Below are 23,642 nucleotides of genomic sequence, written 5' to 3'. Positions count from 1 at the left end.
TTTATTTATTTATTTATTTATTTATTTTCCCAGTCGAGATTTTGAATTATTTGTTGTTTGGAAGAGAAGAGTATTGCTAGGGACAGAAGGACTGGGTTGATTCAGCTGTCATTCAGAATATGACTGTGAAAGTAGCTTATATGCAAAGTGAGCTCCAAGCAGGCATTCCAGGCAGGAAGCTGAGTTCATGAAATCTTAATATATTCATAATTAAAACCAGGAATCGCCTGTGCCTCTGTGGATTTTTCAGTTGTCCTAATGAGTATATTCTGTTCTGTCATTCAGGTGACTGAACATGCTTTTCATTCCATAGTGCTACTTGGTTCTTAGAGCCTGGTGGGCCTTGTGAACCCCTGGCAACAACAGCTCTTACTCACCAACAACCTCTGTGTTTGGCAATGGAACAACATACATATGAGCTTTGCAGAAGATTATAGTCTTCCTGCAAATTGGTTGTGGCTGCAGAATGGGGCATAGGCAGGAAAGCAAAAGGATTGGAACAGAGAAAGACAGAAACTGCTGATATATATTTAGGTCTCAGCAAGTAGAGAAGATAAACAAAGCAAAGCATGGTCCCATGTTTCATGAAAGCTTTGTAAAAGGGTGTACACGAGAGTAAGAATATCCAACTGCTTGTGTCAAGACAAAAATAACATTTAACACTACACTGTGCAGCAACCATGGATGACCTTGCCAATAGTGCATGATTTTTTCTTCTTCTTGTGTGAGAGCAACTGTTTTTCTTCAAAGGAACAAAATGTGTTTTTTGATCACTTTATCTTCATATTTTTCTGCCCTAAAATGCTGCAGTAAATGCTTTCTGCTAGAAAAAGCTTCTCCTTTTTTCTTGCCAGTAAGGTGGTGAGTGGTCATAGTATCTTCCTGTTTTTCTAGAAGTGTTTTTATGATCTGTTGCCATACTATGTTTCAGACTGATGAGTGTGTGTATGGTAAAATAGGAGAATGCAGTGCCATTTTCACAAATATATTTAGAGGCTTCCTCCCTAGACTCTCCAAATTTCTTCAGTCCTTTTTACGGCTGCACTTTGTGGTTATTCGTCATGGCAATAGTTATATGATCCAAAGAACATACAGAAGACTAGGGAATTATAGCCTGAAGTGTGCTTTGTGTTTGTCCCAAGTAGTATTGGTTTTTATTGTTTTATTTCACTCTTTAGTTCGGCAAATGTTATACCTCCAAAATGCTTTTGGTAGGAAGAAAATGTTGTTACCAGCTTTTTGTTTTTGATTACACCAAACTATGACATATAGGTTGGTTGGACGGTGTCCCAGTAAGAGAATTTTATGCAGAAAATCTAGAAGTGACATTCCAGGACTTCAGTATCATTTTCTCTTTCTCCTTCTGACCTTTTTTATTTTTTAAACTAACATCAACTCTGAGTTACAAAGTTTGCTCATCTTTTAAGGGCCGTGAGTTAGCCTCCCAAGGTCTTCTCAACAGGGGGCAGTGCTTCACCTTTAGCTGAGATAGGTGTTTTCAGACTGCTTACACAATTGGGAGGAATGGTGGTATATAAGAACACTTTCTCAAGATACAAGAAATGCAGTTGAAGAAAAAAATGCAGGATTTCTCAAGAAGTTCAGGAAACCTTACAGCTGGAGTCTTAGCAAGACCTTGATAAAATGGAGTCATGAGCTAATCCTGTCTATGAAGTCTATAGCTTAAGCTGTATCATACATGAGATGTTTAACTGCTGAATAGCTTAGATTATCAGACCGGAGTACCAAAAGATGCCAAATGTTTCCTAGAAACTTGATTTAAATTTCAGACCTGTAGCAGAATGTCAGATTAAGCAATTTACAGAGGTCCCAAGCTATTTCATGATTCTACCTTCACTTTGTACAGTCAGTAGCATTTACTTAAGGCCACTGGGGTGCCAGTACATTGTCTGCTGGTAGGACAAAAAGAACAGTGCATATACCCAACCTTGCTAATTCTGGAATTTAGATAGTAGTTATTTTCAAAGAACTGATTCAAACTTGCACAAAGAGCCAATTGGAGCACTGTCTAATTTAGCTGTTAGTATATTTGAATAAAACTTTTTGCATCCGTGCTGGGATCAGTCTTGGATAATATGATGGAAGGAATGGGTCTGGGAATTGGCATTGTTTTTGTTCTGTATTGAAAGCAAGACATCTTGGTACACATCATATTTTTATTTAAAATATATTTTTATGCTATTCATGACATAACCGATATATGACAAGCAGTATCTTTCTGTATTCTGTTTCAGTACAATTCTGTATTGGCTGTATCCTGTCATATTTCTGAGCTCAGTGGTGACCATTTCCTCAGGTGCAAATTCTGCTTCTGCTCATACTTTGATGTCACCTCTATAATCCTTGTGGTTAGCCTGTGTCTGTGGTCCATTTGTGTCACTGTCTTTGCTGTTATGTTACTAAAATCAGCTTTTCAATCCAGCCTGGGGTTACTCTCTATGAGCTGATGGGTGGTAACTAGCTGACCCATAGAAGTGGGATTGGAATAAGAATTGTCATTTGTTCTCTCATAAAGAAATAAGAATAAAAAATAAGAAATTCTTGGATTTATAGTCCCTTCTCTAAATAGCAATCAGCTTCTTTCCCAATTATGTCACCCTCCTGGAGGCATTTTCATCCCCCAACTGAATGCCTTACTGTAGTCAGATGAAGCTTTAATAAGGTGTCTGTTTTCCCTGTACCTGCTGCGCCCAAGGTCTCACAATGTGGCTGGTGGGTATCACCTTCAGCAGCCTTATCCAAGTTATTGCATTTGTTTACAGGGTGCCTGAGGGATGAAGCAGACTACTGGGGATGCAGGGTAAAATGGCAGCAAGTTGTGTGTAAATCGTCCAATAATTTTCTCTCTGGTGAAAGCAATAGGACCCTGGGAATGGCAGAGAGCTGTGTTAGGGGAGGGTCAGTTTGGGTGTTAGGGAAAGATTCTTTACCAGAGGGTGGTGGACGTGGAACAGGCTGCCAAGGGCAGTGGCTGTGGCGCTGATCTGCTGGATTTCAGAAAGCATTTGGGCAGTGATCTTGGAAATATGGTTTGAATTTTGGGTAGGTCTGTGTGGAGCCAGGAGTCAGACTCCATGGTCTTTGGTGGTACCTTCCAACTTGGGGTAGTCTATGGTTCTGTCACATCCATGAGGAGATTAAAAAAGGCTGGATCTGTGGCAATATTGTAGGACTATCAGAACTAGAGTTCTGCAACTTGAATTTAGGGGGTCTCTTGCTACAGGGTGGGTGGATGTGGAGTCTAAAAAATGCCAGAAAGAAAAGTCCATGCTACTATATACACCAAAGCAAATAAGCCTGAGGTCTTGTAGCCTGTGGATGATCTCTTGGATATCAAGCTGCTTAGGCTAATGCCTGCTAAGAATTTGCCTGAAGTGTACAGACATATACAGGTGTGTATATAATGAAGAGTACTGTTGAGGCCCCTGGGGTGCACTATGCCCTGAACTGCTCAAGTGAGGCAGTGTGCCGGCCCTACACAGAACAAGGTGTTTTTATTCCTTTGACCCCAAATGGTTTCTATCCCTTTCTACTAATGCTAGTAGAAGATACCAGCTTGGCCAAATTATAAAAAAGTTTTCATGTACTTAAGTTTTGTGTTTATTGCTCCTTCTTCAGAATTACTTAATTTTTTATTTTTTTATTTTTTTAATGCCAATAATCTTGTTTGTAAGAAGCCAGTTCTTGCTGTTTTTCAGATTTACATAGCTGGATTGATTTATGTTCCTTATTAGGAGAATAATCCATCTGTTATGGGGTTAGGTCAATTCATGAAATAATAAATCAGAGAGAGAAAAGGTCTCAGCTGTTTCCCATAATAAGCATTTATCCATGTTTGAAAGCTCTTGTTTACTTCTGTACAGAGATGCTATTTCGTAGGGAAAAAGCAGTGTGGAGGGGTAGGTACTCTTGATGTTAATAAACTGCTTTATCTTTTTCTTACACAAAGCAGTATGGAGCCGTGGTGTTCCATGTCAGCAGAGTTCTTCATGTACGCACCTTTGTATTTACATGCATGTGTCTGTCATCCCTGTTGAATACAATAGTAAAGGCACCGTGATTTCAAAAATTGATTATTTAATAAAACAAGTGTTTTTGTGGGGGCTTGTCTTATAAGACCTGTTTATACGCTTATAACCTTTTGACACCACAGTGAGATTTCAAATGAAGACATATTAATGTGCATTACAAGCGTATGATTGCTTTTATCATTATGAAAGAGATGAAAAATTAGTTCACTGCAGTAGTTTTTATCTTAACCGATCAAAACATCTTCCAGTGATGTTTATAACAATATGTGATTGGAATAACAACTTCACATGTTGTAGAGTTCCATGCTGCAGCCGAGAGGCATGTAAATACAAGCTGCTTATTTGCAAGAAGCTTCCAGATTTGCAATATGATTGCTATGGAAACCGCACAATGAAAACCTTATAACCATCTGTGTGGTTTGGAAGATATTGCTGCATAGCTGAGCTGTTTTTGTTTACTGTTATTAAAGTGTTGAATAGGATATATTAACCCACAGGCTGGAATTATCCCAGGTATAAACTAATGCTATGCAAAGGCAATGTCTGTCTCAGAGATTAAAAAACAGTAGAATACCATTTAATAATGTTATAAATTAGTGTACAGTATATGAGAATAGTTAAGAGGTGTGTTGGTTGAGGAAACTGTTAAGTTTATGAATATTTATTATGGAGATACCACATTCCATTGAAGGAATGCATCGCTTGAGCCAAGTTCTAATCCATTTTATATTCAAGTAGTCTGATTTTTTTTTAAATTTTTTTAAAAGATTTTTTTTTTAAGAAAAAGAAATTGGAAGAAAAATCAATGGCTTAATGTCAAAAACACAACTTAGGACAGTATTCACTGTTCTATTTTGAAACTGTGTGGATGATAGAATCATCTGTGGTTGGGTATTTATTTTTCTGTTCTTCTGATTCAAATAAGTAAATTATTTTGAGCGTCTTTCTGGGACTAACTGGAAACGAATGAATAAGTATAATAAATTCCTTGTTTCACTGTCAGTTCAATGATTTTGGTGGTTGTTTGCCCTTAGGGTCTTTGAGTGTGAAATGTAAGCTGTATCTCAAGGGCCAGATGTTTGTTCTTTGGATCTACAGCTGTGGAAGAGTTCTAGCTTGATTAGTGTTGATTGCTTTCATTTTGACATAGTGAGAAGACAGAGAAGAACATTATCTTAATGTAATGGTGGTGATGGTGTGAAGAAGAAAAATACAGTACCGGATTATTTTAATGGTCTTCTTGACTCCTCTTACATTAGGGAGTATCCTAGAAAATGTGACTGGCAATGGGATAATAATTCCTGTGGGTGGTGTAGTTGTGGTATGGAAGCCATAGAATGACAGTGCCTCCTAGTGCTCTGGACAGCTTATAGGGATGTGTTTGTGTCATTTGTACTCCAGTTCTAAGTGCTTAAAACAAACAAATGAGCATACTTGGAAATGTGCCACAAGTGGTATGCCAAGTGAAGGAGTACATTTAAATGTAGTAAATAGTTTGGAGTGTTTTGTGTTGTACTGCAGCTTTAGATTTTCCCTGTTCTATTGTGTTGGTTTTGTTTTTTCTTCTTGTTTGGCTCAAATAATAGTTTATATTCATTGCAGCCAGACTTCTAGCTAGTAAAGAGTCAGACAGCTAAAACTCTCAGTGGCTTAGCAGGGCAGAAGTTCAAAGCTCTTTGAATTTCATGATGTAACTGTCATATTTGTAGACCTGCGTATGTAAGTTAGCAAACAATTATGCATACTTATTTCAACAGGTCTACTCTTGTGCTTTAAACATCTGCTTTAATGTTCACACAAACAGTCTTGTGGGTAGATTAAATTTTACAAGGCTAGAAATCCTTTGAACTGTGGATATAAAATTCACCCTGTGTCAAAGTAGAAAGTCAAATTACTGAGAGTTTCTCAATAAGGAACACTTCTAAAGTTGTGAGTGCTGTATCTGTTGTCTGTCATTAATAAGCTATCAAAACAAATTGCTGAAACATATGTCCCAAAAAGAAGCATGAATATCAGCATAAGATGTGATGAGTAATTCAAACATATTAAAAGTCCAATTCTTGTTTGAGAAGTGGATTTATTGGTATATTATTTCTTCATTCCTTCAGCAGCTTTTGGTGTATTAGAAGGGCCAAGATAAATGTGTTTCTACTTTTTTTATGACTCTGAAGAAATAATACAACTTAAAAAGAGCTCATGGTCTGTTCCCTGTTCTGCCTCATTGACAAATGGTTGACTGTGAGTTGTGCAGAGCAGGTGTTACATCCCTGTGCTGTGTGGAGTGTGGGTTTCCTCATGTGTAGGGGTGAAAGAATTCCCCATCTATGTAAGATGAGGATGGAGTACATCTTAAGAAATCGCCTATGGGAATTTCATAGAGCGTTCTGTTCTTGCTATCTAGGAAACATGCTTTAGTGTAGATCACTGCCAGGCTTCTTCTTTTCTTGTCTCTTAAACTTGAAATAAGTTACTTGCAGTCTAGTTTGCTTAAAACTATGGTTAGCTGCAATAGGCAGAGGACTGAATGCATGGCATCTGTGGTGTCTGCATTCCCATCATGCAGGTGCCTAGCTAGCGTGTGTCTGTCTGATGGTGCTGAAGATGTCCTCTTCCTTCTCTGCATACTTCTGCATAGAATGGATTACTTTGTATGGGCTGGGATACTTTTTCACTCTTTGGCTTCCTTCTCTTTATCCTGGCAAGGCTCTCATTCTAATTGTCTTGTATGACATAAAAACAGCAGAACTGGATTACTGTTTTTAGAGCAGAGTGAGAAGGGAAGCATGTTCACAATTGAGATTTTGGAAGAAAAACTTTTGGAGTATTTGGATGGGTGGGGGAAACCACAGGAAAAACAACTCTCCAGCTGCTGTACAAATGCAAAGTAGTAAACAGGGCTCATGGTCTGGAAATGTGGAGTGTGGCTTTCAGACTAATGTGGGCTGTAATTCCTGTCAGCTGAGGTGTCCCTTCAGCTTCATTTGCAATTGTGTTTTGCAGAAGAAAATGCTCCTCCAAAGACTGAAACGCCAAGGAAATGGAGCCAGGAGAAAGTAGCCACTGCTTCAGGTAATTAAAATCCTTCTCCTTTATTTTGTGCGTGTACTTTCTTTTCATCTTTCTTTTCTTTTCTCTTCCTCTGCTGTTTTAAAATAATGTTTTTATAGCTCCTCTAAGCCGTCTTTTTCACCTGGGTGTTTGATGGCAGCAAAACTGCTTAGCACCACTTAGGATGCATGAAAACCACTTGAGAAGGATTTATAAAGTAAGCCAATTTATACAAGGTATTCCTTCCTGAATTACTTTGTAATGACTCAATTAGCTTTCATTTCTGCACAAAGGAGATTTAGTTGCATAAATTAGCTTATCATCATTGAGGAAGTGTCACAGCTAAAGGACAGTTTATAGATACAACATGCAGTTGCTGTCAAACCTATAAGAATGTAATATAGACATCTGTGTATACTTTGTGCTTGAGCAGAACAGACTTCTGCCATTCAGAGACTAACAGGGGACAACAAGTTGCCCAAGGGACTGGCAATGTAGACATCTCTGAAAAGGTCAACTTGACACAGGCTCTGACAATCGACCCAAAGCTCTGTCTTCTTTGATAAAAATCAGATAAACTTAAGACCACTAATTGATCTGCAGCCTGTTTAAATGTTGGCCATGCATATCTTCATTGCATATGATTACCACAGAAAGCAAATGAATTGGGTAAGAAATGCCAGAGTCCAGTGACAGCAGCATAAAAATTGGAAAAGGACACCAATGCCCAGGAAGGCTGTGAAGGATATTCTCTCAGCTTTAGCTTGGCAAACTGCCCTTGTGCTAATTATCTCTGAGGCTGGAAAAATAACTGCATACACCATGTAAAGTCTCACGGCCAGACAACTTTTCTTGACAGAAATGTATTTCCAGTTATGCTTAAAAACAAGATATATGTGTGCTTCAAGGGCACAGACCTTCAGATAAAACTGTGGGTGATTTGACACAGCAAGTAGAGAAGACTTGCTTCTTATCAGACCTTACACCTTTTTGAGATCTGCTGCATTGTAACGGTGACCTGCATTGACATGCAGTCTGGTTTACCTTCCCCCATTGTTCAAAACGCACATCATTCTTCCAGGGCTGTCAAGGAAAGGGTGGACAAAAAGAGTTCCTTTAGGAAGTAGCTCTGCAGTGCTCTTCCTGTTGCAACGTGTGGAAAGGAAACAGAGGCCTGATTTCCTGACCCATACAGGAAAGCAGGAGCAGGTTGCTGCGAAGAGTTTGGGGTTGCTTTTCTTGGAAAGGAAGCAAAAGCCAAGTCATCAGATGCTGTGAACATTGTGCTCTGCTAAAAACACGTGTAAGACAACACAACTCATTACAGCTTTAGCGTTTAATACTCATTTAGACGTTACTGTAATTATAAAAGTGTGTTGTCACAGCAGAGCATGGGGTCAATCCAATTATAAACTTGACAGCAGCATTTTTTCTCTAATAGATCATCTTGAAGTTTTAAGTGATGATACTTTCAAGAAATAAAATCGCTAGCACATTAATTTCTTAAAAGTTTCAGTGAGCCTTGTCTGCCTCGTTAGTATTTGCGCAGTGTCCTAGAAAACACCTGAACAGATCTCCCCAGCTATCAAATTAATTTAAAGCAATAATTTTTTGGTCTTATTTGGTTCAACTTTTGCCACTGGAAATCAGTTGGACTTCTAGAGCTGAGCTGAAGTAAGTAAGATTGGCATTACTGAAATATCTAACTGGATTCAAGAGTATTTCATGTTTTTCCACACTGACAGCACATACATTCTTATACTTTATTCATTGCCTGTCTTTGTTGAACCTGAGTTTCACAGAAGATATTTTGCAAATTGTCTGTGAGCTCAGCCAGGTGAGAGAAAAAAGGGTTTTGTAATATCTAGTCTGTGCGGTCTCAAGGTAGGTACACTGGAGTAGCTAAGGAGCAGGAGAAGGGAATAGAAGGAATAGATGAAGAAAAATGAGAAAGGTTATGCTGAACAGGTTGAGCTACGCAGGTGGTCGAGTGAAATCAAAGCATACCTGTGTGTTCCTTTATTCACAAGCAAGGTGAAAGTAGGTGATGTGGACTGAGTAGCTCAATGTTACTGTTTTAGTATAGTTGATTAATTTGGATGCCATCACTGGTAAAATGGAAGTGAAAGTCAAGCACAGCTGTATTTATTCTAATGTTCTCAGTAGTGTGTTTCCATGCTTAGGCTGTAATTCCAGATTTTGTTTTGGTCAGTGTAGTTTTTCTGCCAACTCTGTGCTCAGAAATAGCAAGTGCCAAAACTGGTATGAGGGATGGAGTAGGGAAGGGTCAGCCTGCAGTTAAATTGGCTTAAGCTGCATTGGGTCAGCACGCTTAAAACCTTACAAAACACGTACCAGATTTTGTTCCTTTTCTGCATATTCAGGCTGTTATAATACTCATACAGTTTTGTTTTCCCTTGAGCAATCTGCTGGTATTTTTAAGCAGTTTGCAACATCCAAAGTCCATGCTTGAGAGATATACTTCTCAGATATGTTACCAGAACTCTTCACCATTCTCTCTTTGAGCACATAATGCTAGGTGCCAGTGTTTTACAGTCAAATATACAGTCTGAGCCTACTGTCAGGAAGACCAGCAGCTGTTGCCGCTTGACCTGTCAAATAAACTATTAAGTGTTTTCATCACTACATTGGCCAAAAATATCTGTAGTTCCTATTGCTGTTACTGGAGAAAAACAGAGATGGCAGAAGAAAACTCTGAGGAATTCTTTGTAAAAGAGTTTTGGAAACTGCTGGATAGTTGTTTGTTCAGATAACTGTTCTGGAATGAAATAACTATTTCCTTGAGAAACAGCTTATCCAAAATCCTACTCAACCATTTCTTGTAATTGCTAGTATGAAAAGCTACGAGTAGGTAAAACAAACTGTTTCATACCCTCTACTCTGCATTTAAAAAAACCTTTTTTTTCACACATTTTTCACATTTATAGCCTACGTGACCATTCCTTCTAAATGTTACTGACTTTGGTTTAGCTGTTGGCACAAGCCATTTTACAGCGCTTAAGAATAGGATGTAATTATGACAGAGTCATTCCAGCAAGTCAAGACTTTTTGAATTTGAACTATAATTGGCACTTAAGTTCCTGATGGTAAATCTACCGGCTGCTTTCATGTTCTCTGTGTTTAAGAAGGTCTACATAATTTCATTACCATATAAATACCAATCTTTTTTTCACTCAAAGCCCATGCTTTTATTTTATCCAGCTCTTCAGATGTATTCAAATGAAATTTGGTAGGATCCTCTCTAACCAAGAGAGGGATGAAGCAAGACAGAATGGACTTTTTACTGACGTTTTTGCAGCTTTTTATTGTTGTGCCTCTGAGTTTGTGAAGCACTGTGAATCATTTTATGAAGTGTTACGTCCTTTAGACATACAGACTCTGAAGTTATATTTACATTTCATGTTTATGCCTGTGTAACTTGTGCTGCTGGATGTTAAAAGGCATTCCCAGTTGTGAATTAACACTTGTTTGAAGACCAGTGTGGTTTTTCACAAACTCACATTGGCACTCCCTCTCCTTTGTTTCCTTTCTGTGCTCCTGGTATATACCAATTGCTCCTTGAAATATATTTTCAGAGAGATGTGTATTTCTGATACTAGCAAATCTCTGTCATAATTTCATTTCACACTGAAGACACAGAGCTATGTTTAGTCTTTTGGGCAGCATCTTCAGAGTAGCAATAAGTTTTGTTTTAAAACACATCTTTTCCAGAGTTGCCATCTTATTAGTTGAGTTCCTTTCTTGCTTTAAGGCTTCAAGAAATGCTCTTGATGAATATGTACGTTACTCACTGTGAGATCTATTCTGTTGCTGGTATTCTCCTTGTGATTTCCATTAGTGTGTTACCTGCAGTTACTTCAAGCACATAAAAGGTGAGAAGAGACCTCAAAGCGATAAAAAGATGAACGTGAAAAATCATGATTCATTTTAGTACAACTCTGAATAAATACGAGTACTTGTTAATGTATTTTAAACTCAGACTGGTAAAATCTCAGGTGAAAGATCTGCAAGGATGGAATATACCAAAGCAGCTTTTAAGGTTTTTTTTCTCCTCACATGTGCTCACATTATCTTATCCGAGATGGAGCTCGGAACTGTGATCAGTGCTGAATCAAAGGTCTGGGGAGATATTCAGATTCAGGATTTATTCCAAATTGATTTGGTACTAATCATTGTTACTATTTTTAATTGATGCTAAATCGTTAAATAATAAATTGGCAAATGGGAAGGACCAAAATTTGGAGGTGCAACATTTCATAGCGATTCTGTCTGAATATTATTCACTCTACAAATTTTACAGCAATGAAATTTCTTGTTTCTGAATAGTTGGTAGCCTTTATTAAATGTACATATTGGTGCCTTTGGCGTGGTGGCAGAAGAAGTTGTGGGTTGATAGTCAGAACGCCCTCTAGTGCTATCTGGGAAATGGTAGCTGCTAATCACCAGTTTATGGAAAATTAAATGCCGGTTACCTTGCACAGCAGCTTTAAACTCAAAGTTGTGAACGTTTAGCTGTATGACAGAGTTGTCAGTAAAACAAGATATCACAGAAGACATGCTGAAATGGGTAAGTAGAAAACAAGCTCTTCTGGCTCACACAGAGAGTATTACAATTAAAATCAAAGTATATGTCAAAATGGGGAGAAACACAAGTTGAATGCTACTATATTTTACTTAGTGTGACACTTCATCTCACTTGTTACTTGATATTTTAGGGGGATTTTATTCAGTAATAAAGTGAACCAATCATGATTAAATTGTAAACTATAAATAATGGTGTAGAGTGCTAACGACATGCAAATGTAACTGGTATATGTTGAAATAACCAGCAAGCCTGCTGTTCCAGGATCATATAACAAAACTAAGATGACAGCCTTGATCCAGCCAGTTCAGTGATATTTATGTTATCAGAATTAGAAGATAGCTTTCCAGTGATGTAAATTATTAGTACATATACATTCTGTCTGGTTAGTGTATACATAATGTAACTGGTCATCTTAGTGGTATTGCTTACATTCTTTTTGCATTAACTCATCGCACTCGATTCTCATGGAATTAAAAACAGGAAATAGTTTGCAGTGTAACAGAAGCTCCCAGTGTATTTAACCGTGTGTAAGTGCTGTGTTTCAATAGATGTACTCTGTATTGTAAGTGTATGACAAAGCATTTATTACTGTGTTATTGCCATATTACAGAGCAAAGAGTGCTAAATAATCAATCAGTTAATGGTCTGTATGGCAGCTTGAACACAGCACATCCATTGTGCTTACGCTGTTAGAAGGATGAGTTTATGACTATACTGTAGTTGCATGTTTAGCCGAAGCCTAATGTCCAAAACCGGAGCTGACACAAATATTTTTAAAATGCAGCTTCAGCAACTGCCTGAAAGTTCTCCAATATTTCAGAAAGAACAATCCAAGATTATCTAAAAGGTTCTCGGTGAAGTTATTTAGTTTTGTTGGAACAGAATTGGGGGGGGGGAAGCGTATCACAGAATACTTACTTTGGCTTCCTTTTGCAGATAGTTATTAATTATACCTCAGCATTTTTATCAGGTTCAAGCTGAGTTAGAACTGTGGCTTGCTGGAAGTGTGTGAGTAGAGGAAAACAGGCTGCTTTAAGGTGCAGCTGTAAAATGCTATGAGAACCTGTAGCTACACGTCTCTTAAGTCATACAACTGTTGCCAGTGAAGGACTCGCACATTAAGCTTGTTTTCCACTTGCTTTTGTGGTATGAAGGAGCTGTTTCTTCAGAGAGGATTAAGAAATGCGTGCTAATTAATTGCTTTGCAGTATCTGAAGATTTAAAGAGCAGCGCTAGTCCCTCAATCTTTATCCCGTTGTAATTAGATGTCGTTTTCTTTGCAGATGGCAAAAATACCGATTATGCCAATTTCTATCAGGGTCTGTGGGACTGCACCGGAGATGTACCTGATGAGTTGACATTTAAGCGTGGTGATGTTATCTACATTCTCAGCAAGGTACAGCATGCTACTGAGGCTAAATGGTTGTAAAAAGAGGGAAGCACAGAAGGGCACATTCCCACAGTTCTATGGGGGGAAATTGGCACTCCCTTTCAGATCCTTTGTTTGCAATCAGATATTCACCACAATTAATTATTTGTCAAATGAACTATAATCACATTTAAAACATAGCCATGTAACAGGAATTAACTTAAAAGCATGTTTATTTACTTCTTAACTCTTGGCTACCATTTGTTAACTAATTTAACAGGAGACAATGTGCTCTCTGCTCGTAAAAGTTAATAGTGTAGAATTTTAAAACTATCTTGTATGTTATGCTTTTCCTTTCCTGTTTTACATCTCTGCCTTTTTGGGCACCTTGATAGAGTGTTCTGTTTTTTTTTGTTGTTGTTGTTTGTTTTTAAATGATGCTTTCATCTTTGTCTGTATATTGCAATTGTTCTGACAGCTCAGATTCTGACTTTGTTTGCTCTGGCACGTTTGGACAATTTAAAATTGACTACCTACTTAGTTGCAAGGCAAATGATGAATAGAATTCTTCTCATCTGAAGCAGTGATAAGCAGCACAAGCAGGACATTTGATTTTACATTCAAGTTTCTTAATTTCTTATTTTTTCCCTTAAAAAGGAAATGAAAAAGCTCTCCTCAAGTCCATCAAGGTCTGCTTCTAAAAATTCATTGAAGGCAATTTCTCTTTTCCCCACATACTTGGAAAAAAAAAAAAGCTGAGCTTTCCTAGTTTTCATTTAAAAAACCTGACTTTAAATACATATCTCAGATGTAATTGCCATTCAGTATAATTGATGCCAAAGACATTGTAATATGCAAGTAGCAGCATGTAAGCTAAAGCCATCTGTTTGTTCTAGTTTCAAACTCTTCAGTTTTGTCACAGTCGCTTTAAATCTTCCACGATACTTTAACTGCGGTGTTTTAGGGATAATAAATGTACAGCTTCTGTTTAAATAAATTTAAGATTTATGGGCAGATAGTCCTATATAAAAATATAGAAGATATATTACTAATGTAATGTGACGATGTATGCCTTTTGAGGTGTTTCATTGTCACTTAAACTAATAACTGAATTACATTACTAAAGGCAGGATAACAGTCTTCATTTGGACAGGCTTTCATAGAGTTATACAGCACCAAAGAACGGTACTAATAAACAACAACACCCCATCTGCCCTCCCCCTGCAGAGCCCACAAATGTTTTTGCCTTTTGTGAATAATTCTTTTTATGATACAGGGACTAATAAAATCTTAAACTTCAGCTTGTAGGTGGAAAAACTCATTTGCTGCTCCTTCCCCCCCAAATAGTGAGGAATTTAATTTAAAAAATGGAACAGAATAGAAAAACAGTAGCTTAAGCTGTCGTCTGTGCATCAACCGTCTTGTGGCCATGCCTTGATTAATACGTAATCAGTCCTTGAAACAGGCCTGCTGCTGCTCCAGATATATGGAGCCCTTCTGTTTGGGAATGATTTCTGCTCCAGAACAGAGCCCAGAAATTTCAGCTGTGTTTCGCTTAAAGATTGTTACAGCTTTTTCAGAAAAAAAAATGAGTGTTGGCCATTACCGTCAGCTCTGAATTTAGGGGCCTTGGAGGAGAAAGTGCCAGAAAATGATCCATCTTAACCTTCCGCTTGGTTCGGTTTCAAGGACTGATCATTCACAAGCTCTTTGTCTGCTAAGTGAAAATACGACCAAGGGAAAAGTGAGCCTAACCATCCTGAAGTGGGTCAGATATTCCTTCAGAAAATGTTTCTTAATCCCCCTCCGTTAATACGGGGTTTTGTGGCGGCCAGCAGGAATCCTTGGCAATTTTTTTATTTTTTCACACCATCTAGTGGTTGAAAATGAGAGATGCAGGTACTGACAGGAGGTGATGCGAATAAATCCAAAATGGTGTCATAAATCCAGCTTCAGCTTGAACCTAGCCATGGCTTTATTGCCTTTCTATCATCTGTCAGCCAGGTAGGAACATTATTCTTGGAGAAATCACATTTTGCTGATAAGGAGGTAAGTACAGGTATGGTAATGTTATGGTAGGAAGGGCAAAGCTTTAATGAACTATGGAGCGTATTTGTACAACGCTTCATAGTTTTTTATTTTACAATGAAATATAAATGGTATATGTTCTAGTGATTGTGATAAAAGATATATACGTATATATATGTCTGTATATTTTACCCAGCAGTATCTAGGCCAAAGCAATGTACTTTTACCTGTTTTTCAAGTAACTTCAGAGAAACCAAGGGAAAAGTGACCATTGTTTTCCAATACATGAGGTCATTAGAACAACTGAAATAACTATGAACCAGTTTTGCAAATATGGGCATTGGTATCATTTAAATAAAGCAAGATGAACAATATGTCACATGCAAGTTGTAACTTAGATGATCGCCTTTTAAAAGAAACAGCAAGACTTCGGTTTGGCAGTGTTTAATTACTAAAGTAGCTAAACATTATGCAAATACAAATCCCTCGTAATTTACTTTAAATTGAACATCAAAAGTCAGTGTTAATGTAATGGGCATGATTTGCATGCTTATACATGTATAATACAAATACCTATGCATTACTAATGTAATTACTGCACAGAAGTAAGTATTTGTTGTTCAGGAGGCGTATTTAGAATCTGTTTTAGCTATTATGTAATCATTTGTGGATGTTTAGACTGTGTGTGGCAGCCGTCCTATGGACTCATACCTACACATGTATATATAATGTCTTTTTTTTTACTTTGAGACTAAAAGTTGAGTCTTTAATTTGAGCAGAATTAGCAGAACCATAGCAATAGGACTTATTAGATTTATTTAGAAAATCAAAACAAAACAAAAAAAACACCAGCCTTTTCAAATGAATAGATCAGTGTATCTGCACATTCATCACTTTAATTTATTCCTGAATATTCCAGTGACTTTTATAACTTACACTATGAATCATGTGAGCTTTCAGAAATTTGTACACCCTTCTTTCACTATGCAGTCGAAAACGTTTTATGGCTCTGCTGATTGAGGGACTCATTAATAGGATTTCTTAGTTAATATTGACTATTAGAAATGCAATACTTGGGCGGCTTATTTTCTAAGATGATGATTGCTCTTAATTCCTGCTCGTTTATGGGCCTGCCTTTGCTTTCAAGCCCACATGATAAATGGGAAAGCAAACCATGATGTAACAATTCTTTTTGTAAATCTTCCAGAGCTCTTATTCAGGAAATCAATTTCTAGTAACAAAGCCAACTGTGCATGTTGGTAGCCATATTCTGTTTTAGAGTTTGCTGTGCACAATTCACCTGAGTGCAGCAGTTGCAGTAGTTGTTCTATATGCATACTTCATGTTCAGAAACTTGATAGTTTCATCAGCCAGATGCAAATACTAATGGAAATTTATTTAGATATTAGCAGGCACCTGCTCTGGCAGAATTACTGACATTTCTTAACTTTTAGCCTAATTCATTTCCTCCTACATTTATATTTCTGCTTGCTTTAAAATAACAGATAATACTTGAAAATTAGAAATTATTATCTCTAACCAGAAGACTCCTTCCCTGTTATTATTTGAGTATGTGCTAATGTGATGTAATTCTACTCACTCTGGTGTTTATGATTTACGAACATCTCATTTATGACCTAAGCTTTTCCTCTAGAATTTTCCATGAAAGCAGAGCATTGCCTTGGCACCTGGCTAACCCTTAAGTCAGTGGTTGCATACTTCCAGAGGGTGACTTTTGTTCTTCCAACACAACAAACGTTTGTCAAAAGTCTCAGATCATAAATACAAAACCTGTATTATATTCTTGAAGGTGGGGGGGGGGGGGGGGAAGGAATCTCCATAAGTTAGAAAACCCCATAGGTTAGATTACTACTTCTGAAATAAAGTAAAACTGAACAGTGCAACTGCTTCATTCTGAGTATGAGCGTTTTGTATGTTATGTGTATAATTGTCATAAAGTATATTTATTCAGTATATTTTTTAGAAAAGATGTTAAAGGCACAGTAAAATCCTGAGTGTTTTTTTGAGGCTGTTATCTGGCTGACCATACAGAGAGGCATATTTAATGACAAACATGCTTTCCATGACCGTACTGCCTATGTCTACGTTAGCAAATAAGGTGCAGTATATATATTTGGCTAAGAGTACAGTGAAGGCCCTTCAGTGGAAGATTAATTAACATAGACTAATGCAAAGTGACTCAAGTTCTGTTGGTTTGCATACCAGTAATAAGCATTTACCTACCTGATCAGAAGAAATGTTGGCATCTTGTCATATGATAGAAGTTAATGACCCTTCAGGCAGGGCCAGCTTTGGTTCTGAACTCAGTCTGCTTATTCTGATTGAACGCTTTCCAATGGATGTCTGTTTTGTCTCATGTCATTGCAGGAAATAAAACCTAATAACACTACCATATAGTAAATCTGAGGCTTGTATTCTTAAAGATGACTATTTTATTGCTGCCTTAAAACAACTCTACTACCTGTGAAGAAGTCTCATTCAGTTATCTAAAACATTTATCACCTTCTGCTTTTTAGAGAAAACGCTGTTCTGTGACAGAAATGCTCCCTAGTTGACAGTGTATCATCCAGCAATTACACCAAAGGAAGTTCTGAAATTTTTTAGCTGGCTTTCATCTTCTGGATGAATTAGAGGTGTCTTCAAATATTATCTTGCCAAATTGCCCCCTAGGATATTCTTTAGAAATAAAATAAATAAAATCTCCTTGGTTCCCACGCTTCCTTAGATCGATAGGAGAGGCTACTTAATTTAACCCCAAACAAGGCTATAAATACGTTTTGCTTTTCATTGCTGTGGTTTGCAGATCTTCAGTCTGTGAGGTAATATTACTTATGATGCCATGGGAGAAGGTGGGAGAAAGATATTGAGTTCACACACGTCAGCTGTGTGTTGTTTTTGTTTTTTTTTTTAAATAAAAAAATCCATCATTTCCTTAAAGGCATCAAACCACAACGATTTTCAGTAGCCCTTTTAAAAAAAAAGAAACAAAACCAGCAAAACAAACAAAAAAACCCAACAACATACTGTAGGTATTGAACAATGGGAACTATAACTGCACAAGAATGAGATGTTCTCAACTTGTACTGAAGTCGGTAGAAGTGAATGTGGTGCGAAGCATCTAGAGATCCTCATTTACTCCCAGGGTCTGTTTCTGAAGGTGAGAAGAAGACATGGAAATCCTATCACATATCAGAAATCTCTTTTGAGTACCAAAACGTGCTTCAGTGTAGTAAACAAACCTTGCATTTAAAAGTCATACCTGAGAAACAGGTAATATGTTTCTACTACTGCACTTCCTGCAAATGTGAAAACTTTTAAGGTCAGTATCTCATGGAGTCATTAAATGCACACGTATCAGTGCAGTGGAATGGGACGAGAAGCATCTGCTTGCAGTATGTTCAGCTGAGAGCCCTTTAGGAGGAGCCTGTAAACTCTGATGATTTTTTTTTCCCTAACATTGCTGTGCAGAGAGTGTTTTGGCAGCAGGTTAAGTCATAACCTGTTCCTTGCTGCCTTGTGAAATTACTTCGGTTAATGAATTTCTGCTGGGAAAAAAAAAAAAAGAAAGAAAGAAAGAAAGAAAGAAAAATCCACTCTTTTACCGACGGTGAAAACAGGAGAAGTGACTTAGGTCACTTGGTCATTTGTTAGGGTGGTTGTTCTGCATTACGTGACATAATATATTCCACTACAGCGGAGTTTGTGTTGCAGTGGTTGTGCTGGCCTCTTCCTCCCCTCCCCTGCCAACCCTGCCTGCTGTGGTTAATGTGCTCCAGTCACATGGCAGATCGTGGCTGCACACTTGTGCGTTCTCCTCGTTGCAGTGTGGCTGGTTTTGGCCCTGCCCCCTCTCCTATCCTTCTATTTGCCTTGGAGCAATTCATTTTGCAGTTATTGAATTTCTTTGGAGAATTATTTTCATACAGCAAGCATCACAGCACCTCTGGATCTTGATAGCATTTCTACATAAGGAGAAAGAGGCTTTGTGTTAGTAATTACCTAACATTGTCAGGAGCTGACTGCAGGCCTCTTTCTAGTGATAACAGAATAACCACATAATGTAGCTTTATAGCACATGATTAATAGAAAATAATTACACATCCTACAAAGGGATGCAATATTTCTTATAAATTGACTACAATGGTTTCCTGTAGATTAAAGGACTCTTCATTATTTTATCAGTCCTTCTGAAGTACGGTCGCTTGCCTACGTTAGCAGTGATGTTAAGAGCCAAATGCAGTGAGGGATACCAGATGGTAGGCCCGGTGGTACCTGAGATCTTAAGCTGATGCTTGCAAAAGGGCTGTGCTTCCCAACTCCTCAGAGCTAATATAAAACTCATGACTGTCTTCAGATCTTTCAGGGTTTTGAGCAGTGTTTCCCACAGATGTGGGCTTCAGAATTATATTGTACGCATCACCAGCAGCAGTAATAGACATACAGGCCTCACAACAGCAGTGTATTAACTAAATTACATTGTCTTGAAGGAGTTTATCATTGATACGATTGACAGAATCAATACAGCAGTTCGGATTTTATATGGGACTGCCTTTGTGTCTGACCCGTGAGCACTCCTTCATGATACTGAAGACAGAGAGGAGTGGCTAGGAGTTTAGAGAAAAACGTCTGTGCTTTAATCGCTTTAAAAAGGGACTGCTATACTATTGTTCTAAAACCCGAAATTAAAGTTTTATGTTCTTGGTAACCATGTATTTGTATTATCTTTTTGTTCAGACTTCCATAGTCTGCAGATGGTTTAATTGGGATTCATGTTGCTCTTGAGGCCCATGTGAAGAATAGTAATGATGGAGTAAAAGCTTCTGTGTTGGAATATTGTCTGTATAGTATAATGGTTGCAGTGAATCCTTAAATTAGTTTACTAGTCTGTTACATCAACATTCATTTCATCTTCTCACTTAGCTTCGTGCCAGCGCAGTAAGTGGTGTATTAGTAAGTAGCAAAACCCAGAAAGTTTTCGAAACAGCAACATGCTCTTAATTTTCATTTGAGGTGTCTGAATTGTTTTGTTTTAAAGCAATTATTTCTGAGTTCATGTAGTTGCTAAGTGGAACGTTTTCAATGGATAATATAGTCCACAGGCTCTTTGTGTGCCATTTGTCATGCAATTTAATGACCACTTAACTAAGCCACTTCCCTCATTTCATGTATTGTTTGTTTTTTTGGCTGATGTCTAGCAAAACTTGCTTAATCTCTTTTGTCAGGCTCTTCATGACTTCCGTGTAACAGCTTAAAATCTTTTGTTGCTTTTTCTTGGTGAGATTTATTACTGCGATTCCTGCAGTATACGTGAGTACTGCTCCTTTCAGCAGTTTCCCACTGTAGTCCAGAAATACAGTTTGTATATTTAACCAGCCTACTGTAAGATAAAATACAAATTTTAAACAGGCCTATTTGGAACATTATAAACTTTGGTGTCAGGGTACTACCCAACCTCCTAAAGATTTGGAGTGCAATATGTGCCCCATGGGAAAGGTTGTGAGCAGTTCTTAACTTCTGCTATGAATAGTTTTCTCACTGCCCATCAGGTTCAGGTACCCCTCGACTTTCAGAGCATCCCTTCAAGTCCATGGTGCAGTGGAAGGTGGAGTTATTTTTGCAGCTAATTTGTGAGTTTACATCATAAAAGGAGGTTTTCCTGCTATTTTTCGGACTGATTTTCTGAAGACACACTTACTGCTGTATTTTATGGGTGGCAGGATAGAGCCCTTTAAATCACCAACTCCTGTTTGCCCAGTGAAGAAAGAAAATGTTTAATTTAAGATTGGTGTTCAGCCTTCCACAAAAAGAAAATAAAGCGTGTGTCTGCCTGCCTGCCTGCCTGCGTGTTTTGGGCCAGCATGAAAGTGAGCCATCAACAGGGCTTCATCGCAGTTACACACAGGGAGAGCTGAGTACATGAAGCACCTCATAGGACCCTAGAGAACTCTCCACCACGCCAGATATGCCAGCAGCAAATCATTATAGCTCGGGCTCTAATGAAACTCCATTAACCCTTAAGCTCCACTTGACTATTAATAACAAAAAAACTTATCTGCAGTCAAAATAATAGCTTATAGTGTCATCTCAGTAGGACCATTAATTCAGGAATCCTACAGTCCTTAGCTTTTCTCATCAGAAGAGCAGTATAGCAGGGAGCAGATGTTGCTTATCAGGGATATCTGTGTCTTTTGTATTTTCCGTGTTTGTTCCAAAGTAATTTCTATCTAACTAATCATTCAATTTTTGAATGGGGTCTCTGTTTTAATAATGCTTCGTTTGTAACTCAATATATGAGAGTATGCAATTTCAGCTGTTACAATTTATTGAACTGCTGTTGGGATTGATCTTAAAATATTTACCTCATAGGAAAAAAATTAAATTTGGATCCCACAATACTCTTACTTGGTATTGCTTTTGGAAGATATTATTTCTTTAAACTATTATAATTCATTTTGTTTCATATTTATCTCACTAGGCCTAAACAAATTTCCAACTAAAGTGCATTAGTCATCTGTCAGACAGATGAGATCTGCCGCAGAATTTTCTACGAGCCTAAAGCAATAGTAGACGTTGTCCATCGAAAGAGATTGTATGTCGGACTGATAGCATTCCCTTCGCATCTGAACAAAGTGTTATTTAAAAGAAGTTGATTTTAAGAGTCTTAGGGTTTAGCCTTGTGATACTGAAAGAATCCCAGCTTATCCTTTATGTCAGTGTCGTGCTGTGAGATACTGGTTACAACAACAAGGCTTTTACGTTTGTGACGAATACGGGGTGGAGAGGGAGAGGACGGCTGGTTTTAGTTATAGGGAAGTGTGGCCATAATTAAGAAATGTTCCTGAGCATGTCTAACCTTTTTAAAATCCAGCTTCTCTCTTTTTCTCTCTTTGCCTAACTCTGTATGTGAACGCCTCCAACAAAAAGATGTAATGTTTTAATTTGCAGTTGAAATGATAATAACTGTATGTAAGAGAAAGCAACCGTAAGGAGTTGCATACAAAACTCCGTTGCATTTATATCGGACTAAAGGTTAATATTGCATATTGTTTTCAATTAGGAGTACAATAGATTTGGCTGGTGGGTAGGAGAAATGAAGGGAACCATTGGCTTGGTGCCTAAAGCCTACATAATGGAGATGTATGATATTTGAGAGGCCTGGGTAAGTACATTTTAATCCAATCTTCTGTAATGGCTTGTATGTTCCCTTGTTCTCTGTTTCTTAAGTATTTCTTTCCTGGAACCTTTGTAGGAGTCCTGTTAACGTAAAGACTATGGCAAAATATATTGAAGGGTCAATCTAAGCATTTCTTCTGGGATTCTGTATGAATTATTAAGCTAAAGCATACAAAAGATGATGTATTTTATAACTGCATTACTTTTCCGGATTTCTGGGGGGTGAACCAAAGTCAGTGTACCTTTCTAGTTAGTTTTGTGACTTTACTGATATGTATGTACCTGTGCAGAAATCTGTGGAAATCGGAAGGTGTTTGGACTGAATTTTATATGTATTTCTTAGGTTTTGGGGTTAGTGATGAACTTTCAACTTCTCTCTGTCCCTAATCAGGAGAAATCGGCGCTTGGAATCAGGATGTGGTGCGCAGTTTACAGACCTGACCTCTGAGAGATGAAGATTCTGCCGTACACATTTTGTGGCTTCAATGAACGTAGTCAGATCGTAGCCTTGTAGATACTGAAACATTAAACACTGGAATTGATCACTGCGGAAATGTTCTTGGTCCCTTTCTATAGATATTGCAATGCTAGGAAATGAAATAGATGGCAATTAACATATGGGGCACAAGCAGTCACGTAGAGCCTGTTGCTCTTGAGTGTATTAGCAGTGCAGTATTGCTATAGGCTTGTGTTCTAAGCCACGCTGCTTGGCTCTGTGTTCCCATTGCTCAGATTTAGAAAAATTAAGCTGAACTTTGAAAGCAGAAAACTATTGCTCTGTTCACCCATACGTTAATTACTGCAGTAGTGCACTGTATGTTTTATTTTGTGGTTTCGATGAAAATCAGAGGAAAATTCTATGTAATATTGTGTCTTAACATTGTTCTGCTTCCAAATGTGTTTTCTTGCTCATTTGCATTCTTTAATTTTTCTTTGCATTTCAGCCAGTGATTTATTTTTCTTCTGTATTTAGCGTTGTTAATATGAGCCACTTAGGTTTACTACAAAATGAAGGCTTGATTCTTGTGCCGATGTCTGTCAGGCTGTGTGGGGTAGCGTTCTGACTTGCTGAATTACGAATTACGTGGACATTTGGCAAAGATGATGCATTAAAATACTTTCTGGTAAGCCAACGTGAGGTAAATTGCAGGTGGGAATGATTTTGCAGGTGGTGATGGTGAAGTACTTTTAAAATCTGAACTAGTAAAGGGCTGCTTGCAACCTTAACGCTGCATCCAGAACTTTGCAGCTAAAGAGCATCAGCTGAAGCAAACAGAAAAACCCTCTATAATACTCTCACTCGTGGGCAAGGAGTTGGCCACGTCAGAGTTAATGCTTGTTTGGG

General features: G+C 37.9%; 1 protein-coding gene across 1 annotated transcript in view; it reads left to right on the top strand.

The window, feature by feature from the left end:
• SKAP2 (src kinase associated phosphoprotein 2) overlaps positions 1–23,437 on the top strand; it is a 108,767-nt gene extending 85,330 nt beyond the window's left edge. The window contains exons 10-13 of the mRNA XM_072330203.1: positions 7,053–7,121; positions 12,990–13,102; positions 22,182–22,283; positions 22,689–23,437. Of these exons, the coding sequence (XP_072186304.1) occupies positions 7,053–7,121; positions 12,990–13,102; positions 22,182–22,274 (275 nt within the window). The 3' untranslated portion in view covers positions 22,275–22,283; positions 22,689–23,437. The remainder of the gene's footprint in view (positions 1–7,052; positions 7,122–12,989; positions 13,103–22,181; positions 22,284–22,688) is intronic.
• Positions 23,438–23,642: the final 205 nt, after the last annotated feature.

This window comes from Excalfactoria chinensis, chromosome 2 (assembly GCF_039878825.1).
Source record: "Excalfactoria chinensis isolate bCotChi1 chromosome 2, bCotChi1.hap2, whole genome shotgun sequence".
Taxonomy (NCBI): domain Eukaryota; kingdom Metazoa; phylum Chordata; class Aves; order Galliformes; family Phasianidae; genus Excalfactoria; species Excalfactoria chinensis.
The sequence above is the reverse complement of the archived record's forward strand: the minus strand, read 5'-3'. Positions and strand labels throughout refer to the sequence as shown.